The sequence below is a fragment of the Emys orbicularis genome, chromosome 25 (genome assembly GCF_028017835.1).
Source record: "Emys orbicularis isolate rEmyOrb1 chromosome 25, rEmyOrb1.hap1, whole genome shotgun sequence".
Classification (NCBI taxonomy): domain Eukaryota; kingdom Metazoa; phylum Chordata; order Testudines; family Emydidae; genus Emys; species Emys orbicularis.
In genome coordinates this window covers 4,119,361-4,146,945 of record NC_088707.1, presented here as the reverse complement: position 1 = coordinate 4,146,945, position 27,585 = coordinate 4,119,361, and the positions used below count along the sequence as shown (strand labels likewise).

Below are 27,585 nucleotides of genomic sequence, written 5' to 3'. Positions count from 1 at the left end.
GATTCCCCTCAGAGACACGATCCAGAACGGACCCACCACCCAGCAGATACGATCCAGATTCCTTCCGGACATGCAATCCAGGAGGGACCAGCTCCCACGCTGACCCGGGCTCGGAAACACACTGTCCGTACAAAATCCCAGCTTCAGCTGCTTTAGAAGGAAAGTACAGGCTGAAACTCACATGTATAAAAAAATAAATAAGATGCTGGAGAGCTTTGCACTGTTCCGTCATATGTCTGGCCAGATGTGTCAGTTGGCTGCTACTCGAGACTTCATCCACTCCAAGCCAGCTGGCAGGCTGCACGAATGGGGAGAGAACGCGCATTAATAACCACGCTCTGCACTGATACCACCTGCCAGAGGGTTACACAATGGGGAAACTGAGGCAAGGATGGGATTGGCCTGCATTGCTCAGCAAGTCAGGGGCAGAGCTGGGAAGAGAACCCAGGAAACCTGGCTGCCAGCCCCCCTGCTCTAACCACTGGATCCCACTCCCCTCGCAAAGTCAGACACAGAACCCCACTCCCAGCTCTAACTGTTACATTGCACTGCCTCCCCCAAAGCTGAAAGCAGAACCCATAGATCCTAACTCAGCCCCCTCTTGCTCTAACCACTAGATTGCACTGCCTGTTTCAATACAATGTAAGTAGCTCCAGTCCCTGGCTCTCCACACAACAGCCCCCTAAGGACTGTCCAGGGTGTCCTTATCATTGGCAAAGCTCAGCAGCCTGTGCTTAGGAGCAGGCTCCTCTTTGGGGGAGACACCGATTCCCAGAGGCTGAGAAGTCCCTGATTATCCCACAATCACAGCTGAGTCAGCCTCCTGCTATCGAAAGGCCTTGAGGAGAACAGAGAAAGGCAGGGCCCCTTTACAGGCTGGGAGGTGAGACAAGGGGCTAGAGACAAGGTGGATTAAGTTTCATCTGGGCAGTGAGTCATTGGTTAACCCAGCCCCAGCTACTCAGCCTGACGGGACCCAGACAGGCGCACCTGCCCCCAGAGCGTGCGTCCGCAAACTGAGCAAACACCCGTCATGCCTCCTGGCATCTATTCCCAGGCTGCTCACATGAAGCCAGCGCAGCTGGTGCTGGAAGGATTCTGGCTGCGTGAGTCACGGCACTACCTGAGCGCCCTGGGGCAGAGACGAGGCTTTTGCCTTTTGTTTGAGGTGTTCAGAGAGTTTGGAAAAAATGAAGTGATGAACTCCTAGGAGCGGCTCCCACTTTACTGATGGAGAAACTGAGTCAGGGGTAAAGTGCCTTGCACACAGTCACACTAACTCAGGGACAGAGCTGAGGGAGCACCCAGTATGGAAATGGAACCCAGGAGTCCTGTCTCCCAGTCCTCTACATTAACCACCAGACCCCACTCCCCTCACAACAGATGATCGCTGGAATCCCAGTTCAGTCCCCTGCTCTAACCACTACACCCAGCGCCTCACAGGTAAAGGGTGCCAGTTGCACCCAACAGACACTTAGAGGTGGCTGGAACATTTAAATGTCAGTCAGGGCTGGGCTGTGCATCTGCCCGGGCTGTATGTGTGGGGACCCTGCTTACGTCTGTGCTGCCAGAACCTCCCCTCCAGCACCAGCTGTGCCGGGCCCTGGCAGTTCTAGTCAGTTACAGGAATCACCTGACCTATTGGATTCTTTCCCAGACTCTGTGCTACTGATCCCTGGAGAGGACAGCGCGACCCCCAATAGAGCCAGCGTAGATCGTTGCATGAGTATCCACAAGCCAAGCACTTCCCCAGCTAAGGTGCCCCCAAACGCCCGTGCCAAGCAAGGGAAGAAGGGAGCCCACAGGAACTGCCATGCTGTCCGGCTAGCTCAGTCTCCCGTCTCGTAACAGTGGTCAGAACTGGAAGCTACAAGGAACCGCACAGCAAACAATTATGGAAGAAAGTGGCTCATGGCTTGGCACAGCAGGGTTCTAGCCCTTAGATAGTCCTACCCAGCCTAACAAGACAGCAGATGTGCTGATTATCTGTATGTCTCCACCTAGAGCTGGTTCTGGGGTTTCTCCCCACGGAAAGTACATTTTCAGCAGCAATTCAAATAGCAAAATACTTCAATTTGGAAATGCCGCCCAGGTGCCTCATGGGAGTTGTAGTTCAGAAGCCTCATGCTCTCATTCACTTCTATAGACAAGGTTCCAGCTCAGACTACATCTCCCATGATGCACCACAGGCTCCCCTCTTGCATCATAAGATTCCATGGCCATGGTGCATCATGGAAGATGTAGTCCGCCTGGGAACCTGACCCATAGAGGAGACTGGGGACAGGAAGCAACTGAATGACAGCATTTCCAACCGGGACAGCATTTCCAAGTTCAAGTATTTTGGCTTTCAGGCATAAAGCAAACACTTTTCACAACAAGTATCCTTTAAGCAAAAATCCAGTTCTCCACCAAAAAACAGTTTAGACAGAAAATTTTCAGCCAGCCGTACCCCTAACCTTTTGCTGAATGCCATTAAGCTCTGCCTCACTTCTGTCTTGTGGGAGAGAGTTCCACAGGACACTTAGGCACCAAAAGGGACCACTTAGTTTACTCTGTGGTGCACTCACCCCTCTCCCGTGAGGGCGCAGCAGCCCTGGATGTGCCATGGGTGGTCCTTGATGGAGCTGAGGGTTAGGAACTTGGAGATCTCAGAGGTAGTCATGGAGTTCTTTACATCCTGCTTGTTGGCAAATATCAAGACAGCCGCGTTCTGCAGGTCCTGGGGAGAGAGATCCCACCATTAACCTTCTCCCCCCTCCATTCAGCTCCCCCCTCATGCGAACATCCCCCAGCCTGATGGTGCTGTTCCCGCCTCTGCCACTGAGCAGCTACGTGACACTGTGCGAGTCACTTCCTCGGTTTCCCCTTCCACCCTGTGGCTATTTAGATTGTGACCTCGTCAGCACAGGGGCTGTAAGCGCCTGGCACGATGGGGCCCTGATCTCAGCTGGGGCCTCTCGGTGCTACTGTAATAAGCCAGAACACTCCTTAAACCCCATTCTGAATGGGACACCAGTCAGAACTGGACTGAGACTCGACAAACTTGTTTCGCGTGACGCTCAGCAGCTGAAGGAAGGCGAGGAGCTGCTTTATGATCCATCAGCTGTTTCGTGGCGGCAAGCGCTGGGAGCCAGGGGGAAAAAGCGGGCACACGGCGTGCTTGGGGAGGAGGCGGAGCGCTGCTGGTGGGTGTTCCAGCCCCGGAGTACCCACGGAGTCGGCGCCTACGCTACAGATGGCTGGGGCCTTGTGCCTGAAACAGCTGGGTACCTTGCCGCTAATGCATCAGGCCCTCTTCAAGGGGATGGAGCGTCGCAAAGTTCCCAGCAACATCGCTCAGGGATCTGCCCCCAACTCACTAGACTAAAGCGGCTTTACTCTGGACACGAGGCCGTGGCCACGAAGGGCGACCCCGGTGCTAACATACCTCGTGGGCCAGCATCTTGTACAGCTCCTCTCTCGTCACCGTCAGCCGCTCGCGGTCGGTGCTGTCGATCACCAGGATGACAAACTGGGGGGGATGGAAAGAGCAGATGTCGATCAAACACCCCGGTCCTGGGCTAACATCTGAGGCCTGGCTCAAGAGCTGCAGGTGGAGCAGGAGCCAGCTCGGGTGGGCATAGAACATTATTTATCAGGTGTATTACCAGAGCTCTTAGGAGCCCTAGTCATGGATCCAGACCCTGCTGCGCTAGGTGCTGCACAAACACGTTCTCCTGCTGCTATTTGACATCTGAAATTCAGCTTGCGTCTAGCCTGGGAAGCTCTGCGGAGGACTGGAGAACTGGCACAACACCAGCGACCCCAAGGAAGGGAAACAATCATTTGACAGAAAGGGTGGCCTTGGGCTGGGACTCGGGAGACCTGGGGTCAATTCCTGCCTCTGCCGCAGATGCCCTGGGTGACCCTGGCCAAGTCGCAGCCATTCCGTGCCTCAGTTTCCGCATCTGTGGAGAATAATTCTTTCTCCCAAGATTGGCCTGTCTGTACATTACAGCTCATTGGGGCAAGGACTGTCCCACTATGTACATGTATAGCACCTAGCACAATGATGCCCCAATCTTAATTGGCCCCTCTAGCCCCTACTGGAATACAAATAATTAAGAGCTCCCCTCGGACTAACTTTCCATGGTAACCAGGAGAGACACTGACTCCCCCCCGGAGCTATTCATTAAAGGCCAAGCCAACGTTTGTTCTGTGGCTGTACAGCGCCTAGCGCATGGGGTCCTAGGTGCTACCCCAGTACAAATAATTCATTGTAATGTCACAGCCAAACTCGACTGGCTCGGGGCTTTGGAGCGGGTGGAAAGTTAACAGCAATCTTGCGCTCTTGCTGCTCGGACAAGACCTGTTCTGAATCGCGAAACAAAATACGGACGGCAGCAGGAGAGAAATTCCAGCTCGAGTTATGTCAGGAATGCTGGCCAGGCAGGAAGGACAAAGGACGTGTTTGAACTCGGATCCCTGCCTCTCTCTGCGCTGCCAAAACAGCTGGGGATCTTTGCCAGGGCGCTCTTCCCTCCGGGACAGTATTTTAATCCCATTCAGAACAAGCTGGGACAAAAGGGGAAAACCCACCCTGTTTAGAGAAGCGGCACCTCCTATGGATCCTTCCCCCCAAATTCCCACCTGCTTCCTGCCCTGCCCTAGTAAAAATCTGTTCACTCTCCGAAGCCACCCGCTCCATTCTCCTTAAAGGAGCGGCGCGATATTCAACGTCAAGTTACAAAGGAAGGGTCTGACCCTGCCACCTTTACTCCCAAGGAGCCCCATTAACGTCAATGGAAGTGATCGCTCGAGTAAGCATTGCTATGCAGGATCAGGCGCTCAAGCTGGGGTTGCCAGAGGAGCCGTGGGGAATTAGGAACTCAAACCCAAGGGGATTCGGGCGCCTATGAAAATCCCATCTGACGCTGCTATACAAGTGTAAGAGTCTGAAATAGCAACAGAACCTGATCACATCAGCTTTCCCAGTGGGAATCTAACAGCCCCGGTCTGCGTGAGGCCACCCATCCCTGCTCCAGCAGCTAGCTCCGGGGCACCTCTTGGAGCAGACACAGCTGCTGCCGGGTGCCCACACCCCAAAGCAGGGGAATCCCGGACACTGGGCTGTGACATGGCAGAGAAAGCGAGGGAGGCTGTCAGCTAGCCTCTTGCTCCGAGGGTAGCACATGGAACCGCTTGGTTATGGCAGAGCGACACGGAGCCCAAGGGTTGGAATAACAGGAGAGGGGGCACTAGTACGCAGGTGCATCAGCAGAATCATGTTTGGATCAAGGACTAGAGTCGCCGGGGGGCTGCCTGTCAGGACCGAGGCACACTGGCAGGGCTGGGGGGTCCCAAAGAATACAACGGGAAGGGGTGGGGTGGGTCGGGATTGCTCTGCATAGGTTGAGGTGCGGGAGGCTATCCTAACACTGACATAGCAGGGAGCTACGGGTCAGGATGAAGGGGCATCGGCAGAGCTGCATGCCGGGGACCCAGCGCTGGAGTAGCAGGGCGGGCTGTGGGTCGGGGCTGAGGAGCATCTGCGCACACAACTGGCAGCCATCGTGGCCAATCAGCTTCTCCCTTCCACTGTAACTACAAGAAAATCCGCCAGCTTCTCCAATCTGCCAAGCAAATCAAGCCTAGGTGAGCATCACAGGGCGAGCGCAGCTAGCCCGGGAGGGGAACGAGATGGTGCTGCTCCTCCCACCCGGCCCCTTACCTCCGTGTTGGAGTAGTAGGTGTTCCACGTGGACCGCAGCGTCTCCTGCCCCCCAATGTCCCACATCAGGAAGTGGGTCTTCCTCAAGATGATCTCCTCCACGTTGCTGCCGATGGTGGGTGACGTGTGCACCACCTCGTTCATGAGGCTGTGGGAGGCACAGGCCAGGCATCAGAGCCATCCCGGCATAACCCAGCACCAGACCCTCCCTTGCCCCCTAGAATGGGGCACACCAGGTGCTTACCAAGAAGCAAATGAGCATGGAGCCAGGGTGGCCTTGTGGTTAAGGCACTGGATGAGGATCCTAGAGACCTGGGTTTAATTCCTTGCCCCTGACACAGACTCTTGGGCAACTGACTTAGCATCTCTCTGACTCAGTTTCCCACCTGTAATATTCCCCCTCCTCCCACCCTTTGTCTTGTCTACAGTAGAACCTCCGAGGAAGTTCGGAACGCTGAACAGAACGTTCGGTTCTTTCAAAAGTTTACAACTGAACATTGACTGAATACAGCTTTGAAACTTTGCACTGCAGAAGAACAATGCTGCTTTTAGCCACCTTCATTTAAATGAAACAGTTTCCTTACCGCATCAAATCATTTTTTCTTAACTTTCCTTTTAAGGTAGTTTACATTTAACTCAGCACTGTACTGTATTTGGGGGTTTTTTCGTCTATGCTGCTGCCTGATTGCACACTTCCGGTTCCAAACGAGGTGTGTGGTTCACCGGTCAGTTCATAACTCTGAGGTTCTACTGTACTTGGATCAATCTCCTACCATGGGTTTGTACAGCGCCCGGCACAATGGGCTCCTGATCTCAGCTGGGGCCTCTAGGCTTAATAGAAACAACTTCAGACTAGGTCTCTGGCCCCCGTGGAACCCTGCCCCCCCTTGCTGATTTCAGTCTAACCCCCGTTGCCTTCTGGAATGTGAAGATAGGATGCAGGCATCTTTGTTTGCTAGGACCACTTGCTGCCTGCTGGGGGAGGCTCTGCAGCAGGGGGGTTGGGCAGGGATACATCATCTCCCCCCTCAGCCATCTGGCTGGCGGTTTGACTCTGAATGGGAGATGAAGGGATGGGAATACTCACAACTGGTAGAGGATGGTGGTCTTCCCTGCATTGTCCAGGCCAACAATGATCACCTTGTGTTCTGCAGAACCAAAGAGGCAGGGTCAGGAGGAAGCTAGCAGAGTCAGGCAGAGGCACCCAGCAAATCCAGTGAACCCGGGGTGTAACCCAGCTTCCTGGCCCCCCCGTCCAACACTTGAAAAATCAGAGGGCTTTCAATGAGCAGGCTGGTTCTGATCGGGGACAAGCGGAGAGGGGGAGCTAAGCAGCATTTTAAACACGAGGGGCATAAAAATCCATGAGCCGAGTGATGCAAGATTCCAAGGCCCCCCGTCTACGCTGGACTGGGATCACCCCAGGGAGCAGACCTGGAATAGCATTGTGGCTAGAGAGGGATTGACAGTTTCCAAGTATCTAGTAGATAGTGGCAGTGCTGGTTCCCAGTCCAGTGCTCTGATCTGCTGCATAGCCTTGGGCCAGTCATGTCTCAGCTCCGTGCCTCAGTTTCCCTCCCCTGTTGTCTTGTCTGTTTATACCGTAAGCTCTTTGGTGCAAGGACTCTCCCTTATGCTGTGTCTGCGCCGCACCTAGGACAGTGGGGCATCTAAATGTCCCGTGGTTAGAGGCTAGCCTAGGACTTGGAGACCTGGATTCAATTCCCTGCTCTGCCAACACACCCCTCCCCCATGCAAAAAGCCATTTAGCTTCTATGCCCCAGTTCCCTGTAGAATGGGGACCACAGCGCTGCCTTCCCTCCAGGGGAGTTGGGGGATGAAGACATTAATGATTGCTACTGTGGTGATGGGGGCCAGAGAAGGATCATAGACTGCCACATGTGAGACAGACGGACATTTACAAATACACTAGGAATTTTGATCTTAAAAGTAGGCAGAAGAGAAACCCAACCAAGAGGCCCATAAGCCCGGCTCGATGGAAACAGAGGGGACCGTTTGCAACTCAGCGAAGGGAATTCTGCGCTTTGGTGCAAATGGAACATCTCCTCCATTCCAGAGTTCACTTTACCCACGGACCTTGGTGCTCTCAAGAGTCCGCCCCCAGCCAATGCAAACCCCCTTTGAAGCAGAGTTCACCGATAAACTCCAGCGGAGGACCCGGCGAGTGTGTCACCAAGCCTGTGAATTGAGAGTGGCAGTTGTGGAGCTGGCGGTGGAGAGGGGGGAGAGAGAAAGGCAGGACACCTCTCCTTGGACCCGAATTGCTCAGTGTGTGAAATGTGAGGGTCACCATGCAAAGTCTGGGAACAGCTGTGATTTAAGGGGCACCCATCCCCTGCATGCAAGAGAGGTGAAGGATTTAGAGCAGGGGTTCTCAGCCTTTTTCTTTCCGAGCTCCCCGTCAAAACATGCTAGAAAAACTCCACGGCCCACCTGTGCCACAACTGTTTTTCTGCATATAAAAGTCAGCGTTAGGGGGTAGCAAGCAGCGCAAGTGCCTGGGCCCCATGCCACAGCAGCCCATAAAGCTAAGTTGCTCAGGCTTCAGCTTCAGTCCCAGGTGGTGGGGCTTTGGCTTTCTGCCCTGGGCAGCCCCCCCCCCCCCCCGAAACCTGCTCACAGCCCCTCCCAGGGGGGCCCAGGTTGAGAACCACTGATCTAGAGGAGCCACAGCTTCTGCAAAGATCAGTGGCTCTGAACTGAAACTGCTTCAGTCAGGAAAAATCCTGGCAAGCACATCAATGCCTGAGTAAAAATATTTCTGTGGGGGGAGGGCGTGCATGCAGCGCAGGACTCCTGGGGAAGGGAAGGAAACTGACGGAGCAGCCGTCTCCCCCTCTGGGCTCCGCTCACAATCAAAAGAAGCTGTTTTCTCTCCAGACCAGACGCCCACACAATGGGCTGCACGGCTGCATTGTCTGGGAGCCCAGGCCAGAAGTATGGCTGGCCAGAGTTTGGAGCGCTCGGGGAAGGGAGGCTGTTCTCAGTCCCACCCTGGCTGCTGGACGGGGCAGCCCGAAGGGCAAGAAAGTGAGAGCAGCCGGAGCAACATAAAGCCAGGGTGGGGAAAGAGGGTCAAATGCCAGCTCCTCCAGCAGGGAGGGAAGTGGGGGGAGAGACCTTCACAGGTACTGTTCTGTTCCTGGCAAAGCCCCAAATCCACGGCCTGGGGCCCAGGCCCAGCCCTGCCCCCCAGAGAAGTGTTCTCCCCTGCAGATTTCAGGGGCTGGGGGGTGATTTCAGATACAACCCCCAGGGTGAAGAGACTCATGTCTAAAATCCCCTCAGAAGGCAGCTTTCGGCCCCAGCTCCTCCTTTCTGCCCCAGTGTCAAAATCAGGCCCCAGAGGGCCAGGGGACACCCAGAGGGAGGGGAGCCTTTCCCATGAAGACCAACTGCTGAGCCCCCCAGTAGACTGGCTTCCCCCTCCCCCCCAGCTCCTTTGTTTTCCCTGGTCTCCTTATTGCAAGAAACTTTCTTCTTCCATCTGTTGTTCAGCTCAGCCCCCTGCCTCACCCACAAGCCCCCTCCCAACCCTCTGCCCACCCCCTGCAGCTTCCTACCCCCCCGGCCCTTCTCCCAGCAGCCCCCCAATCTACACCCCCCCAACCACTCCAGCAGCCCCCCCACCTTCCCCAGGCCACTTTCACGAGCAGCCCCCCACTATGCCCCCCAACCTACATCCCCCCCACCTACGCCCCCTCCACAGCCCTCTGCCCTCCCCCAGCAATACCCATCTACACCCCCCAGCCACCCCAACCTCAGTCCCCCAGCAGCCCCCCACCTACCCCCCCCAGCCTCCGTCCCCAGGCAGCCCCCCACCTACCCCCCCAACCTCCGTCCCCCGGCAGCCCCCCACCTAACCCCCCAGCCTCCGTCCCCCGGCAGCCCCCCACCTACCCCCCCCAGCCTCCGTGCCCAGGCAGCCCCCCACCTACCCCCCCAACCTCCGTCCCCCGGCAGCCCCCCACCTAACCCCCCAGCCTACGTCCCCCGGCAGCCCCCCACCTACCCCCCCCAGCCTCCGTCCCCCGGCAGCCCCCCACCAAACCCCCCAGCCTCCGTCCCCCGGCAGCCCCCCACCTACCCCCCCCCAGCCTCCGTCCCCCGGCAGCCCCCCACCTACCCCCCCCCAGCCTCCGTCCCCCGGCAGCCCCCCACCTACCCCCCCCAGCCTCCGTCCCCCGGCAGCCCCCCAGCCTCCGTCCCCCGGCAGCCCCCCCGCCTGCCCAGCCCCCCAGGTGCCCAGGGGGTGGAGGGTCCCAGGCAGGCTGCCTGCGCTCCCCCCTTTGCCGTGCGAGTCGGGACCGGGGGGTCCCCCCGGGAGGCCCCCCCTTACCTTGGCTGCCGAAGATGCTCATCAGCTTAGCGAACAGCTGCCCCATGGCGGCGCCGCGCCGCGAACCCGCCGCCTGCAGCTACTGGCCGGGCCGCGCGCCTGCCCCCGCTTTATAGCCTCCGCCCGTGACGTCAGCGAGCGGGCCTGGCCCCGCCCCCTGGAGGGGTTTCCCACCGGGCCGCTGCGCACCGAGTGCCGGGGGGGGGGCTGATTGATGTCGGTGGCAAAGAGGAAATTCCAGCTAGCCCCATTCCCTCCCCAGCCGGGGGGTCCCTTCCCACCCCCAGCCCGGGGGTCCCAGGCCCACGCCAGCCCCACTCCCTCCCTTACCACCCCCGGCCTGGGGTCCCAGGCCCCAGGCACGACCAGCCCCTGTGGCAAAGGGGAGACCTTTCGATTGGACCCAGCCCCAAAATTCAAGATCCCACCCACGGATTTTGACTACCCCTGAGCCAGGAGGGGCGTCTCGCTCCAGTTGGAGTTTGCGGCCAATCTCTGGTTACACTGGAAAAGAGAGACTCCCAACTGACTCGCATTGTCCCCCTGTATTCCCCCTGTTGGTATCCGCCTCTTGTCGCTTGTATACCTCGATCTTTGGAGTCGGGACGGGCTTTCTTTCGGTTCTGTGATTGATTGTACAGCGCCTAGCGCTGTGGGGACCGGGTCGATGACGGGGGCTCATGGGCGCTGCCACAAAACAAATAATACAGCAAAAAACTACACCCACACACAGCAGCCTAGTTCAAACCACAATGGGGGGATCAAAGGTTCTGCCCCAAGAAAGACCCCCTCCCCCTCCCATTTCTGATGCTCAGCCACATCCGATCCAGACTATCCAAACTTCTGATGTCCAGAGATCTGGGCTGCAGATCTCTCCGGATTAGCCTCTCCCTGGAGGATACTGCTATATGCTGCTTCTGGGTGGGTTGGCAAAGTTTTGCTCACAGTGTTTCAGGATTTTCTCCCCTTGACCTGAAACCTCAGCAGCAGCGTGGAAATAGAATGAAATCCCTTTCGGTGCCTGTCGGGAAGGAGGGATGTTTGATTTGGGGGTGAAGGTCCAGGCTGGTTCTTACTTTACTGGAACTGATCCACTTAAAACAAGCTCCTGAAACAGAAACCTTGGCGGCAAACAAAGCTCGGAGGGGGATTTACCCAGAGCTGCTCCCCCTTGGCAAATATTTAACAGCACTGAAAAGATCTGAAAGCTGAGCCAAGCCTCCCTGAAATGCTCTTTCTCAGACTCCACCAACTGTGCTGACGGACAGAACTGTAAAACTTTCATCCATCCCCTTCTCACACTGGCAGAGCAGTAGGCCTGGGTGAGAGGACTTTAAATGTACAGCACCTGGGCTAGCAGGGAACTATGTCCTCCTTCTGAATGGGGAGAACCAACACCAGCCAACCTTAGAATATCAGGATTGGAAAGGACCTCAGGAGGTCATCTAGTCCAACCCCCCTGCTCAAAGCAGGACCAATCCCCAGACAGATTTTTGCCCCAGATCCCTAAGTGGTCCCCTCAGGATTGAATTTACAACCCTGGGTTTAGCAGGCCCATGCTCAAACCACTGAGCTATCCCTCCCCCCTTGCAAGGGGAAAACCTTGCAAAGAGCTGGCACTTCCTCCATAGCCTTGTTCTTCTTCACCATTCATGGGCATAGGCCATGTGGTGATTAGACAAAGAGGGGCTGTTTGTTACCTGTCCGAACTGAGATCAACACCCCATTGCGCAGGGCGCTACACAGACAGAAGAGAGACAGTCCCTGCCCCAAACTGCTTCCAGACTAAGGAGGCAGAAATAAAGAATGATCGTCAGCCCCATTTTACAAACCGGGATCTGAACCACAGAGAGATTAAGCATCTGGTGCAAGGTAGAGTGTTTCCTACTTATCTACGGATGGTGTTTTACCATCACCATCCTAAATGTAGGTTTAGGAAGAACAAGGTTTTAAAAAATCATTTCTTTGCTGAACAGAAATATTTCTATTATTGTTGTTAAACTCCAATGCAAACAGCTTTTGGTTTGGATTTAAATATTCCCCTGATGTTTTTATAACCCAAAGGCTACTGCAAAAGAATAGCCAACCTGAAAATGAATCTGACTACAACCGGAAGTAAAACTGACCATGAGTTAAGTACCATCGGCTTACGCACAACAAGTGGAAGAAGCAGCTTTAGGTATGGAAAGTAAATTAGATTTTAACCAGCTTTGTTTTTTAAGACCCCAGAGTGTTCATAATTACGCAGATAAGAATTTGTTTTACTAATATGATTAAACAGTATTCAGGACTCTATAATGCTTTTAATCTGTAGCGCTCAAAGCATTGTAAAATAGGTTTATAAATGGCATTATCTCCATTGTATGGATGGGGAAACGGGGACACAGAGTGGGGAGGTGACTTGTTTAAGGTGACACAGTGAGTCAGAAAAAGAGGAATAGCATTTAAATCTCCGAAATCGTAATCTGGGCTCTTCTTCTCCAGACCACATTACCGCTCTCCGATTATTACTGTCTGTGTCCCTTTAACCAAATTTATTTATTACTCAGAAAGAGATTTGCTTCAGTTTGGAGAGAGAAGTTTAGCTGAAGAGCTGGGGGGAAATGTTTTCCCACAAAAAGTTCTTAATTGAAATAGGGCCTTTAAAAAAGAAAAAAAGAAACCTTTTGCAAACAAAAAATTGGCCTTTATCCAAAGTTTCCATTTATCGTGGTATTTGAATTGACAGTTCTAGCAACACTATTGTCACAACAACTTTTGTGATCATTACTGACATTTCCTTGTTTAGCAAAAACAGTCTGTGGCAAACAAACAAAAACAAGTCAATATTGATTAAAATATTGCAACATAAATAACTTTGGCACTTTTTGTTATTCCATTTTTTGACCGGCCTTGTACAACAGAGGGAGGTGGAGATCAGGACTGTGATGCTAGTGGAACCAGGTCTCTCACTCCTAATGAAGAACTTCCTAATGTTTCTTTAAAAAATTACTTTGAGGGCTGGGTTCCCATTGTCTCCCCCCCTTTCCCTCCCCGACTTCAGAAATCCCGCCAAAGACCCTTAATATCCCACAAAGAACATGCTGAATCAAAGCGTTGTGTCCTGTGAAAAATTAACACACCATCAAACTGCTCATAGTCTGCTTGTATAAGGGTTTTGTATTTGCGTCCATTACTGCAGCATCAGGGTGCCTGATCGGATTGGCAACTCCAGTGACACAGTCCTGGGTTAGAGAGAAACAACTGACTAAAGATTAGTCAGTTTCCAATCATCATCTTGTTCCCTACACACACACTCAGTTGCTTGAGAAAAATAAAGTGATGCAACAATTCTAATCAGTTTGTAAAAGGAAAACGATCAGTTTCTGCTTATGTGTGGGAGACAGAGAGAGAGAGAGAGAGAGAGGGAGAAGCTGCCAATCCACTGTGTTTTTGGAATTGCAGGGAACTAATTACATTCTCCTCCCTGAAAATCCCCGTTTCACTTTATTTAAAACATCATGAAAACACCTGTCTTTGTATTAAAAAAGAAAAAGTGAACACAGCAATGTAGCCAGTCAACAGTGTCCTTGAAACCAGGCTTTCCTTTCTGTATTTCACTTTAACCTGACCGGGTGATGTCCTACCCACATGGAAGTCACTGGGAGTTTTGCCATTTACTATCATATAAACAGGGCCAGAATTTCACCCTCCATCTCTTTCCCTGCTGTGAAGGATAAACAATGAGGACCAAGTTCTCCCAATCACTTTTTCTATGTCTGATTAAATATGTTAAAAGTTCCTTATGGAAAAGTTCTGTCAAATGTACCAGTGAGGAACCTCTTAGGCTGCTACAGAAATGTAGTTAGGTTCTCAAGAAACTGCTCTCCAGACTTACAGAATTTAATAGAAAATGGTCTTTGGAACCATCTGATCGCATTTCACAGCAGGGAGAGAGTTATTAAATTCTCTAGGACAGTTTAAAAAAGATCTCTAGACAGGCCTTAGTATTCTATGACATTCTCTAGGCTTTTCCCTATCAGGATTAAAGCAGGGCACCTTAACTTGTAATCTAGGTATTTGTAACATTACAATCAGTGTATTTTCTACGAGCCTGATCCACAAAGGTATTTAGGATCCTAACGTCCATTGAGTTGGACCTGGGTTATTAAATATCTCTAATGTGCCATGCCCAGCTATGGTACTATATAACAAGCAAAGGACCCCGATAAAACTACAGCTCCCATGATTCACCTCACCTGTCCATCTTGTACTGAGAAAAATCCCTCCATGTGACATCTGAGAACAGGCTGATGACAGTGTAGAAAACGCTGGCTGGGCAGAAACATGATTTGCTCCACTCCCCGGGGAGGAAGGGGTTTGCGCGGTCGAAGCGGTGTTGCAATACAGGAACCTGATGAATTGTTCACCTACTTGGTGTTGTAATGGCTGCGGATTTCCTCTGCGCTATTGCGGGCAGTGCAGTAATGGTCCGGAAACACCCCTTTGTGCACCAAGGCTAAAGGGACGAGATCCTCAGAGCTATTTAGGTGTCTCGTTCCCAATGATTCCAAGGAGAGTTAGGTGCCTAAATACCTCTGAGGAGCTAGGGCAGGGTCACTTCTTAGCAAGATGAGGCTTTTGACATAAGTGGCTGCATTGGGGCCTGCTCTTTAATCTCTGCCTAATCATCTAACGGAGATTGCTTGGTCATGATCCAGAAGCACCTCCACAGGGAGAAGATTTCTTATGATAGAGGCCCTTTAATCTAGCAGGCGAAGGTGTAAAATCCATTGGCTGGCTGCTGAAGGAAGGGACAATCATAGTATTAAAGACAAATTCAAGCTGGAAACGAGGTGGAAATGTTTAGCATTGAGGAGAACTGGCCATGGGGTCATGGTAGATGGTCCATAACACGGAATCTTTAAATCAAGAGTGGATGGCTCGCTCCAGCGGTACCATAAACTGTTGGGCCGGATGTAGTCTCACAGGGTGAAATGCTCCGGCCTCTCAAGCAGGAAGTCAGATTAGATTATTTCTTACGTCTCTTAATCTAATCTGTCTAAAGTACTTCCTCAACAGCCAGTATTGTGATATCCAGGATCTATCTACACTGGAAAGATGGGCCTCTCCCATCTAGGAGACCCCGTGGGTCGCCCCTCCCTCCCCCCCAATAAGCACCCAGAACTTTGGCTCCTCCTCCAACCCCTCTTGGCTCTTGCAAAAGTAATTTGGATGTCTTGAGAGAAAAATCTTTCGCTCGAGATTTCTGTGGAGGAATTACTAATCCACACGGGCTAGTTTAAAGGTGCCATGCTGTCAGTGGATGCTGCAAGGGGTCCTCAGTAGCCAGTCGGGGCTGGAGAGGGAGATGGTATTTAGTCAGTAAGCTCTTTGGAGACAGGACTCTTATAATAGTAAATCTGGGGCACGGGCAGTGGTGGTGAAACGAGGCTCCCTATCAATCGTAGCGGGACAACATGGCAATAGCACCTCGGTCCTGTATAGCACTTTTATCAGTAGGTCTCCAACTGCTTTCCAACACTGGTCAGGATCATTAGGCTTACTTTACAGATGGGGAAACTGAGGCATGGAGAAGTGAAGTGACTTGCCCAAGGTCACTCAGCAGGCCAATGGCAGAGCTGAGGATAGAACCCGGGTCTTCTGAGTCCAGTCCAGCGCGCTGTCCAATTTTCAAAGTGCAGCAAAGTTTAACTAATGCCTCAGGAGCCCAAGTAGGCTGAAAAACAGCCCCGACCATCTCTCTGAAGCACCGCGCCGCCTTTCAGATGAGACGTATACCCGAGATTGTGATCGCAGGCAATGATTTAAAGATCCCCTGGCGTTCTTTCCAACGTCCTTGAGCACAGACAGCACAGCACGCCCCAGAGACAGCTGCATTTCAGCAGCGAAGGATGTAGACACCGTTTGCAACCAGAAGTGCCCAGGACCGCATAATCTGCAGGTAGCCTGGTTTGAAGTATTGTGGCCCATGACAGCCGGCAGGTGGCAGTGACACACCACTAACCTAAATTAATCCTCACCTCCCCAGAGAGAATTCACATTGGCCAATGCTCCCAGGGTCTCAAACACGAACTTAACCATGCGCCCACACACACACTGTAGTGCTCTGGCTGGGCAATACCATTTCCTTAACAAAGGGGTGAAAGGGAAGGATGGTATTTGCCATTAAATAGAGGAACAAAAAAGGGAAGGTCAATTTTTTCACCCACTGTGTCATGGTCCCTTAAGTTCTTCTTCGAGTGCTTGCTCATATCCATTCCAGTCAGGTGTGCGCGCGCCGCGTGCACGATCGTCGGAAAATTTTTACCCTAGCAACACCCGGTGGGTCGGCTGTGGAGCCCCCTGGAGTGGCGCCCTCATGGCGCCGGATATATACCGCAGCCGACCCAGCGCCCCCTCAGTTCCTTCTTACCGCCCCTGACGGTCGTTGGAACTACGGAGCACAGCTTAGCTGGTCTCCACACTCCCTAGCGTCTAGCTTATTTCTGTAGATAGTTTAGATAGTTGTATAGTAGTTAGAGTCTTTAGATAGTTGTTATTTAGCTGGTAGCTGTTATAAATTGTGAGCGGGGGTTAAGGGGGTTGTTCTCCCCCCTTTTTTTCCCCCCGGAGCATACCGGGCTCATGCCCAAGGCTCCTGGCTTTAAGCCGTGCGCGTCCTGCGCGAAGCCGATGCCAACAAGTGACCCGCACGCCTCCTGCTTGAAGTGCCTCGGGGAAGCCCATCACGCAGATAAGTGCCCAATCTGCAAGGCCTTCAAGCCTCGAACGAGGAAGGAGCGGGACTTTCGGCTTCGGCAGCTCCTCATGGAGGCGGCGCTCAGCCCGGATCCTCCCTCGGCGCGCCCGACCCCGGCACCGAGCGCGTCGGTGCGCAGCGCCCCAGCGGCTCCGACCGGCGCCGCGGACAAGTCCTCCCGGCACCGGCAGACTTCGGCACCGCGCCCACCTCAGGGGACTCGGCGCCGATCCCTCTCTCCAGGCCATAAGAAGGCCCGCAAGGCTCAGGACACTGCTGCCCTGAAGACGCCGGCTCCCCCTGTGCCGGGGGTAGAGCCGCGTCCGCCTTTGGACCGCCAAAAGCAGGCGGCCACACCGTCGACTCCGGCACCGAGGCCGTTGAGTCCGGTACGGACTGCTTCCCCACCTAGGCTGGTGGTGGAACCTTGTCTCCCCTCGACTCCGGAGACGTTTAATACCGCGAGGGACCTGATCGCACTCACGGAGCCGGCACCGTCGCAGCTCCCGGCACCGGTGGCTCCGCGCATTGTGCAGTCGAGAGGCAAGCCTGCACTGGTGCGCCCACCGTCTCCAACCGTGGACTCTCGGCACCGCTCCAGGTCTCGGAGCAGGTCCCGACGCCGCTCGGAGTCCCGGCGCCGACTATCACCTCGGCGCCGGTCGTACTCGCGGTCGAGATCCTCTTCGCGACGCCGCTCTACATCTCGGCACCGTCGCGACCGCCGGCGCCGATCGGACTCGAGGCGCACCTCCCGGTACCGGTATGAGCGCCGATCGAGGGACCGCTCCCGGCACCGGGTGTCGTCGCGATCGTCGTCCCGCTCCAGATCCGGATCGCGGCACCGGCGGGGCTACCGGCACCGATCCCGATCCAGGCACCATTCTCCGGCACGCTGGGACAGATCGTCCTACGACCGGCACCGACCGGCACCGCACCAGCCGGGGACGGATGCTTCGCGTTCGGCACCGCCATGGCCGTCAAGATCCGCGTCCCACTCCTCTGAAGGGGCCTCTAGATCGGCCTACCCTCCACAGGGACAGGCGGCTTCGGCGGACTTCGGGCACTCGCAGGACATGGCAGAGGACCCTACGCAGGGACCTGCTCACTGGTCCTTTTGGACCCCATGGGCCTATCACCAAGCCCAAGGGGCCCCACCGTCTGCCTCCCGCTCGGCACGCTCTGAGCCCAGAGCCCCGGAGGCCACCATCTCCCGCCCCCCGCCAGGGGGCATGGAGGCTCCAGTGCCCACGCCGGCGCAGGCCATACACACTGGGACGAGCGAGGCCCAGCTCCAGGAGCACCTGGAGCAAGACTTGCCTTTGGACCCCTTGCCACCGGGCGTATCCTCCTCCTCCTCGCCTGATGAGGCGGTAGCGGGGACATCCGCCATGGGTCCGCCCCCCATAGACCTCCGGGCCCACCAGGACCTGTTGCGCCGGGTGGCGCGCAATATGGACCTTCAGATGGAGGAGATCGTGGAGGTTCACGACCCGATCGTGAACATCCTTTCAGCGGACACCCCATCCAGGGTCGCGTTACCGCTGATTCGCTCCATTCAGACCAATGCCACCTCCATCTGGCAAACCCCGGCCTCTATTCCCCCCACGGCCAAGGGCGTGGAGAGGAAGTACTTTGTACCCTCCAAGGACCATGAGTACTTGTACACTCACCCTCAACCGTGCTCGCTGGTGGTCTCATCAGTAAATGCACGGGAGCGCCATGGTCAGCAGGCGGCAGCGCCGAAATCGAAGGACGCTAAGCGCTTCGATTTGTTCGGGCGCAAGGTCTATTCCGCGGGGGGGCTTCAGCTTAGGGCGGCCAACCAGCAGGCGCTCCTAAGCCGATATAGTTTTAACACCTGGTCCTCCATGGAGAAGTTCAAGGAACTGGTTCCCCAGGAATCTAGGGAAGAGTTCGGAACTTTGGTAGAGGAGGGTAAGCGGGTGGCACGCACCTCCCTACAGACCTCACTGGATATAGCCGACTCGGCCGCTAGGACCCTAGCGTCGGGTATAGCTATGAGGCGAACCTCCTGGCTCCAGGTGTCGGGCCTGCCACCTGAACTGCAGCAGACCCTCCAGGACTTGCCCTTTGAGGGTCAGGGCCTGTTTTCGGAAAAGACAGACTCGAGGCTCCAAAACCTTAAGGACTCTCGAACAATGATGCGCTCTCTGGGGATGCACGTCCCGGGTCCACAACGCAGACCCTTCAGGCCCCAGCCTCAGAGGTTCTACCCTCCCCCGCCTCGCCCGAGACAGGACTTTGCCAGGAGGCGGGGTCGAGGCGGTAGGCGACGGTCGACCGGCCCTCAACCCGGTCAGAACCAGGGCCAGCCGAGACCACCTTCAGGGCCTAGACAAGCCTTTTGAAGGTGCGGTCGAGGACGGCACCAGAACCAGCACCCAGGATTCATCTCCCCCCTTCCGGGATCGCCTTTCCCGTTTCCACCGTGCTTGGTCCCTTATAACATCAGACCGTTGGGTCCTTCGCACGGTGGAGAAGGGATACGCCCTCCAATTTTCCTCGCCCCCCCCCTCCCACTCCCCCTCCCCGTCCCTCTTCAGGGACCCTTCTCACGAGCAACTCCTTTCACAGGAGGTTTTTGGGCTCCTCTCTATGGGAGCCATAGAGGAGGTTCCGCAGGAGTTAAGGGGCAGGGGGTTTTATTCCCGCTACTTCCTGATCCCCAAATCGAAAGGGGGTCTACGTCCCATCTTAGACCTGCGCGGACTCAACAAATTCATAGTAAAGTTGAAGTTCCGCATGGTATCATTGGGGACCATTATTCCCTCGCTGGATCCTGGAGACTGGTTCGCCGCCCTCGACATGAAGGACGCTTACTTCCATATAGCTATTTATCCGCCTCACAGGCGCTTCCTGCGATTTGTAGTGAACAAGGTGCACTACCAATTCGCAGTCCTTCCCTTCGGCTTGTCCTCGGCTCCCAGAGTGTTCACGAAATGTCTGGCAGTCGTCGCGGCATACCTTCGCCGACGAGGGGTACAGCTGTTCCCGTATTTGGACGACTGGCTGGTGCGCGGCCGCACCAGGGACCAAGTTCAAGCTCACGTCCACATGGTGACACAGACTTTCCACGAACTGGGCATTCTACTCAACAGGGAGAAGTCCACTCTGGTGCCAACACAGAGAATAGAGTTCATTGGAGCGATCCTGGACTCCAGAAGCGCACGAGCCATTCTGCCAGAAGGTCGCTTTCAGTCCATCGCACGCGTCATTCATGGACTGCGGGCATCTCCGTTCACCATCATAAGAACATGCCTTACCCTGTTGGGTCACATGGCCTCGTGCACCTACGTAACCAGCCACGCCAGACTGCGGCTTCGCCCACTGCAGGCTTGGGTGTCATCGCTGTACCGTCCTCACCGGGACGACCTGAACATGCTGGTCACGGTCCCGCCCTCGGTCCTGACCTCCCTCACCTGGTGGTTGGATCGCGCAGTGGTCTGTGCAGGAGTGCCTTTTCACGCCCCACAACCTTCCCTCCACCTAGTCACGGACGCTTCATCTCTAGGATGGGGCGCTCACCTCGGGGAGCGTCATACCCAGGGTCTGTGGTCCGCTTCCGAATTAGCCCTACACATCAACGTCCGGGAACTGATGGCGGTGCGCCTAGCCTGCCAGGCATTCCTCAACTTCCTACAGGGCCGTTGCGTGCTGGTCCTCACCGACAACACCACGGCCATGTTTTACATCAACAAGCAAGGCGGAGCCCACTCATCGCTCCTATGCCAAGAGGCCATTCGCTTGTGGGACTTCTGCATCGCCCACTCGATCTATCTCACCGCATCATTCCTGCCTGGAGTCCAGAATACGCTGGCGGACCGTCTCAGCAGGTCCTTCCAGACGCACGAGTGGTCGATTCGCCCGGATGTCATCTATTCCGTCTTCCGGAGGTGGGGATTTCCCCAGATCGACCTATTCGCATCCCGGGCCAACAGGAAGTGCCACGCATTCTGCTCCCTTTACGGACGAGCTCCAGGCTCTCTGTCGGACGCATTCCTTCTAACGTGGAAGGGTCACCTGTTCTACGCCTTTCCCCCATTTCCGCTTGTCCACAGGGTGCTGCTCAAGATCCGCACCGACCAGGCACGAGTAATTCTAGTGGCTCCCGCTTGGCCGAGGCAGCACTGGTACACCACACTGCTAGAGCTGTCGGTTCAAGCGCCGATCACGCTCCCCTTGAGTCCGGATCTCATCTCTCAGGACCACGGCCGTCTGTGTCACCCCGACCTACAATCGCTCCACCTCACAGCGTGGATGCTCCATGGCTGAGTCAGACGGAGCAACAATGTTCGCAGTCCGTCCAGCAGATCCTGCTGGGAAGTAGGAAGCCCTCTACACGGTCCACTTACTTAGCCAAGTGGAAGCGGTTCTCCTGTTGGTGTCAGCAACGGGCTACGTCCCCCTTGCAGGCACCTATCCCTCTCATACTGGACTATCTCCTGTCACTAAGACAGCAAGGCTTGGCGGTGTCTTCAATCAGGGTTCACCTCGCCGCCATTTCGGCATTCCACCCAGGAGAACTCTCGTCATCGGTCTTCTCTAACCCGATGGTCGTTAGATTCCTCAAGGGCTTGGACCGGCTGTACCCACAAATACGCCAGCCGGTTCCAACGTGGGACCTCAACCTTGTTCTCTCCAGGCTCACAGGGCCCCCGTTTGAACCATTAGCGACCTGTTCGCTCCTGTACTTATCCTGGAAGACGGCCTTCCTCGTAGCCATTACCTCAGCACGGCGTGTTTCTGAACTCAGAGCGCTGACGTCCGAGCCCCCATACACGGTGTTCCACAAGGACAAGGTGCAGCTTCGCCCCCACCCTGCCTTTCTTCCGAAGGTGGTTTCACCTTTCCACGTAAACCAGGACATCTTTCTCCCGGTCTTCCATCCAAAGCCACACGCTACTCGTCAAGACCAGCGTCTGCATTCTCTGGACGTACGCAGGGCCCTGGCTTTCTACATTGACCGTACAAAGCCGTTTAGAAAGACGACGCAACTCTTCGTTGCGGTGGCCGACCGGATGAAGGGCTCACCGGTCTCCTCACAGTGCCTGTCCTCTTGGATCACGTCCTGCATTCGTGCTTGTTACGACCTGGCCGGTGTCCCGACGCCACGCCTCACCGCTCACTCCACGAGGGCCCAGGCCTCCTCGACTGCCTTCCTGGCTCAAGTCCCGATCCAGGACATTTGTAGAGCTGCAGTGTGGTCTTCGGTGCACACGTTCGCAGCGCACTATGCGCTGGTGCAACAATCCAGAGACGATGCTGCTTTCGGGTCAGCGGTTCTGCACACAGCAATGTCTCACTCCGACCCCGCCACCTAGGTGGGGCTTGGGAGTCACCTGACTGGAATGGATATGAGCAAGCACTCGAAGAAGAAAAGACGGTTACTCACCGTTGTAACTGTTGTTCTTCGAGATGTGTTGCTCATATCCATTCCAAACCCGCCCCCCTTCCCCACTGTCGGAGTAGCCGGCAAGAAGGAACTGAGGGGGCGCTGGGTCGGCTGCGGTATATATCCGGCGCCATGAGGGCGCCACTCCAGGGGGCTCCACAGCCGACCCACCGGGTGTTGCTAGGGTAAAAATTTTCCGACGATCGTGCACGCGGCGCGCGCACACCTGACTGGAATGGATATGAGCAACACATCTCGAAGAACAACAGTTACAACGGTGAGTAACCGTCTTTTTCTCAACCTTGGGGCAATAGGTAGGCCAGAGCAGGTGCAGTATTGTTTCCATTTGCTGATTGGATAGAGGAAAGGGGCAAACGGATGTTTGAAAATTCACTGCCACTGCAGACAAGCGGCAGTGAAACACACCCACACACGGGCACTGGAAGTATCATCTCATGCTTCCTGACATAGGTCGCAAAGGCCCAGAGCCTCAAAACCTTCACTTCATGGCTGTTTGAGAACCTTTGAGGCTCTGGTCCAAAGTCAAACGCAGCAGGGTTGGGTATAGAACCCAGGAGTCCTGAGTCCCACTCCCCTATGCGCATCATTAGCTCATAGGGCCCTCCCAGTGGGAGAAGTAGAACCCAGGAGTCCTGATTCCCTATGCCTGAAAAATGACACCAGTGGGGCTGAAGAAAAGCTATTAAAACATTTGATCACTTATCCCCAAAAGCTCAGGACTGGCCAGATTTGCAGATTCCCAGTCACTTACCTGCAAAACCACCAAGGGCCAGTGTGAGCTGCACGTAACAAGAGTGCAAGCTGATTTTACATCTGTAATGGGGCTGGGGTCATTGGAGCTTTCACAGCAGCAGTATCAAATTATACGACAGGGGATGGAGGAGACAATCGGTGCGTGTCTGATCTGCCACTTTAAAAGAAAAAAACAATCTAAAATGGACTAAACTGCAGAGATAGCCAACTGATAAGGGTGGAAGGGGAGTCATCTGGCATTAAACTCATAAACACATGGCTCTAATGTTCTTCCCACACACCCCATCACAGCAGAGTCATTTGAGGTCTCAATTAAATATTTATTACAAAGAATCAAGCAAATGGGATAACGTTACCCCCTCCCCGAATGAACAATAATAAATAAATAAAATACGCTTTTAAAATAGTTTGTTAAATGACATAAATACAGGACGGTTCATTGCTTTCAAGTGGCTTTGCTCACATTCAGGCTGTGCGCATTTCATAGACACCTTCTCCCCGCCACCCTCTACTGGGTTCAATAGTGTATCATAGGCCCCATACTGCCAAAGGAGATTCTCCTGTAGTTCAAATGGTAGAGGCCTGTGTGCTGAGTCCTAGGCCTGCTACCACCATGAAGCTATGAGCAGTAGCACAGAGAGCCATGAAGTGCAGTATCTACAATACATTGATGTGGCTAGAGCTTGCGGATTTCATAGCGCTTAGTGGAGGTTCATGTGTTATCCCCCCGTTTACAGAAAGAGGAAACTGAGGCACAGAAAAGGAGTGTGGCCTGACAAAATGGCAGAGCTAGGTGTGGACCTGAGGCACCCCAGGTCCCTGTTCTAACCGCTAGGCGGCACTGCGGGAATCACAGACAGCTGCCAATCAACCTCAAGAGGCCACCGAAACCCGGACGGTGCTGCACAATCAGGGTTTATAGTGAATGCCAGATGTGGGACTGGTCAGCCCATGGGTCTGGTCTAAGGCAGGGCTCCCCTGGTGAAGCTTTCAGTGATACCCCAATGGGGGGGGGGTTGCCTCCACCCCCTACGGACTCTAAGAGCAAAGCTTAACATTCCCTTCAGGCGGAGCAGGGGTGGGCTGGATCCACAGCCGCCGGGCAGGGCAGGGAGGCTGGCACAGACCCCTCCAGGCGCACACGTGATGTGGGGGGTGTCCGATGGGCAGAGCGCCAGGGAACTCACATCCAAGAGGCGCTATGCAGAGCCAGGTCCTGCCCATGTCCCAGCTGGTGCGTGGCAGTGGGGGGGGGACTGACACGTGCTTACATACACACACATGGACGCACCATGGCCGGACAAGACAGGACTGGACACACATCAGACAGCCACAGGGACGCAAGACATGGCACGGGACAGGGGAGGGGCACTGGGCAGCCATGACATTTCATGTCAGCCCAGGTTTTGGCACCAGGTGGGGGGGGTGGGGGAGCAGCGCTGCCCAGAAAGTCAGAGATCTGGGCTGGATCCATCCAGATCCCTTTCACCCCACCCTCCTCCCAGCTTCCACCATCCCAGGCAGCGTGTGGGGAACAGAGCCCCAGTGGGGAGGGCAGGGAAGGGCCTGGGCCTTTGGGTAGGAGCCTGCTGGGGAGCTGCAGGCTCCGTCCGGGATAAAAATACCCCAGAAGTGAAGGGTCCCAACAGGCAGGACCATGAGCCCTGGTTCCCACCCCAGACGTGGGCGCAAGAGAACAGGGCAGGCCAGAGCTGAGTCTCAAGAAGCTGTTAACACCTCCCCTCTCAAGCCAGCTGGGAGATACCGCCCCTGCCAGCCCTTCCCCGCCTTGGGGAGTGGGGGGCATTACAGCCCAGGGGCGCTTTGCCCTCAGAAATTAGGGTGTCAACCTGCCCCTCCTGGCCCACTTCAGGCTTAGGGCGCTCCGCCCAGGCTACCACACAGCACTCACATGCGGGGAACGCCGCACGGCTCAGCAGGCAGGGTGGACGCGTTCAACACAGCCACCCCGCGTCGGGTCCCTTACGGGGCACACTCATGGCAGGCCCCAGTGCACACCCCACATGCATGCATCGCCCCCTCCGCTCTGTCTTGGCAGGCGAAATGGAGCTGGGGGAGCTGCCGGCTGGGCCTGGACGGGGCCGTGTGGCCAAGGGGCTGGGTTGTTGTAGGCACTGGACCGCAGAGGAGATTCCTTGGCGCTGGGCGGGGACCCCGGGAGCTGGGTTCTCTCCACCGATCGGAGGCGCCGGCCGTCCCACTCCCCTGGCGGCTGGGTCATTGAGAGCACCATGGAAATACAACGGGATGGGGAGGGTGAGCGGGGATCAGAACAGGGCCGGGAGCGAAGAGGAGGTGGCTGCTTCGAGGCAGCCCCAGGACTGATCGGTTACATACCAGGGTTGAGCATGCTTTCCTCCCCGGGGGCGGGGGGGGGGGAAGGTGCCCTGCCTCAGGGCATGGTGCCCCATGCCACACATCTGCATGTGAGGGGGGCAGGCAGGAGGGAGCAAGCTGGGTCCCAGTTTGGTCAGCTTTGGGGGCGGGGAAAGCCCAAGAAACACTGGGCTGCCCCTCCCCCCCAGTCCCCTGCGGGGTTTAAGGTGGGAGTGAATCTTCACTATCTTATGGGAGATGAGAAGGGCCCCTCTGGGGGCTGAGTGGGGAGCACCACTGGCAGAGGGGCCCCCCGGCACTGCTGGCAAGAGATCCCCATGGAGGGGGGGGGAGCATCATACAATCTCAGGCCAACCCTGCTAGGGGGCATGAAACAAACCAGCCTCACAGGGGGGCGCTATGCTCAGAGGAGAGAGATCCCCCATCGGATACACTGAACCCCCCCCCAGTAGATAACGCCCCATCCCAGGGGCCCCTAGCTGACCAAAGCCCCACCCCCTGGGACCCCTAGCAGCCAGGTGCCCCAACCCCTAGCGGATGTAAACGTCCCGCCCCCAGCCCTCCAGGTCATTCTTGTTCCGGCTCATGGCCTCCTCCTCATTGGGGCAGTAGCGGTCGCGCCCTTTGCTCCGGCCCCGCAGCTGCCGGTTGTGGTTCTGGTGGTCGGGCTCGGCCTCGTCCCAGGAGCCCTGGCGCTGGTGGAGGTGGTGGCGGCCCAGGCCCCGAGGGTAGGCGCCGGGGGTGCCGCCGCGGGGCTCGGGCTCCTCGTAGGGGTCCGTCTCCATGTCCATGCAGGAGTCGCCCGGCTCGGTGTAGGCAGAGTCACGGCTGCCCTGGGTCTCCGAGTCGAAGGTGTCCTGGCGGGACAGGCCGCGGTTGGCCAGGCGAGCGTGCTGCTGGCCTGGCCGCCCCTGGCCGCGGTTGACCAGCTCCCCCGGGTAGTCGTGCAGGCTGGCGCGCTCCCCCTCACGCGTCTGCTCCCCATGCACTAGGTAGGGTCCCTGGTTAGGAGAAGCAGCGACAAACCATGCGAACAGGAGAAGACAAGGCAGAGTTAGTCTGGCCATCAGGGGGCGACAATGGCAGATCAGTACCGGTTAATACACACGTCTATCCTCAAGACAGCGAGAGCAGCCTCTGGCCTGCTGATCCCAGGTCCCCAATCCCAGTCTGGGCCACAAGGGAGATGAAACTATGGGGTCTCAGCCCAGCCCCTGGGGAGGTTATACCTGTAATGCTGAGTGTGTGGGATGGTTTGCAAAGGTGGGGTTCAGGGCTGGGATGCAAGGGCTGAGGGTCAGGACTGAGAGGCAACTGCAGAGCTGTGGGTGAGGGAGGCCCTGGACTGGAATAGTGGGGGTGGGGGGTTGTGGGTGGGATTGAGGGGTGCTGGTGGGGCAGGAATATGGGGCACTGGCAGGGTGGAGTGTGGGGAGCCCTGGACTGGCATAGTGGGGGGCTGTGGGATTGAGGGGCGCTGGCGGAGTGTGAATGAAAGAAGCATGCCCGGCTCCCGCCTGCCCGAATGAGGAGGAGGCCATGAGCCGCAGCTCTTCAGCTTTCCAACGAGCATTACAAACGACAGACACCACGACACAACCATGCCCTGACCTCCCCCCCCCTGACAGGGCGGGGCACAACTGGGGGCAGTTCCCAGGCAGCTGGAGAATCTCCACTTGCACTTATGGGGTGGTGCCCACGGGGAACCAGCCACTCACTAAGGCAGCAGGCGGGAGCAGACAGAGGAGCCTGACAGGCCGGATCCCGAGGGGCGGGCACAGACATGGTGTGTCGGGGTGCCCTTAACAGAGGCCTGTGAGCTCAGTGCTCTCGGAGACCAGGGGCAGCAGCCTGCAGGCAGGAGTTGGGATGCCTTGGGGGTGGGGGACTTCAGGGGACAGCACGAGGAGAGGAGATAGGAGAAGGAGCCCAGCTTCCTAGCCAGGGTGAGGAAATTGTCAGACGCTTCCTCGCTAATGGCTCCCAGCTACACTAGCGGGGAGGGCGTTGCAACAAGCCGTTGGCCGAGGGGACGCCTGGCACCGCACGACAGCCGTGCCGGGGTTTCCGGCTCAGCTCTGGCTGCGCTGGTGCTGCCCTCTGATGTGGACAGAGAGTCACCCCCCTGCCCCAGCACTCCCCCGTCCTGCACTGCAGAGCCTCGTGTTCGGAAATCACCCAGCAGCCTTTGCTCCCCCTCCGGGAACGGTGCTTTGGGAATCCCA

At 56.0% G+C, this 27,585-nt stretch overlaps 1 protein-coding gene across 1 annotated transcript; it reads right to left on the bottom strand.

Moving 5' to 3' along the window:
- Positions 1–249: 249 nt before the first annotated feature.
- On the bottom strand, positions 250–10,116 carry ARL5C (ADP ribosylation factor like GTPase 5C). Its single transcript, XM_065422682.1, has 6 exons — positions 10,071–10,116; positions 6,798–6,858; positions 5,711–5,858; positions 3,428–3,511; positions 2,568–2,719; positions 250–298 (listed from the first exon to the last, which is right to left on the bottom strand). The coding sequence occupies exons 1-6, from the start codon at positions 10,114–10,116 to the stop codon at positions 250–252; spliced, it is 540 nt and encodes a 179-aa protein (XP_065278754.1).
- Between the last annotated feature and the right edge of the window lie 17,469 nt (positions 10,117–27,585).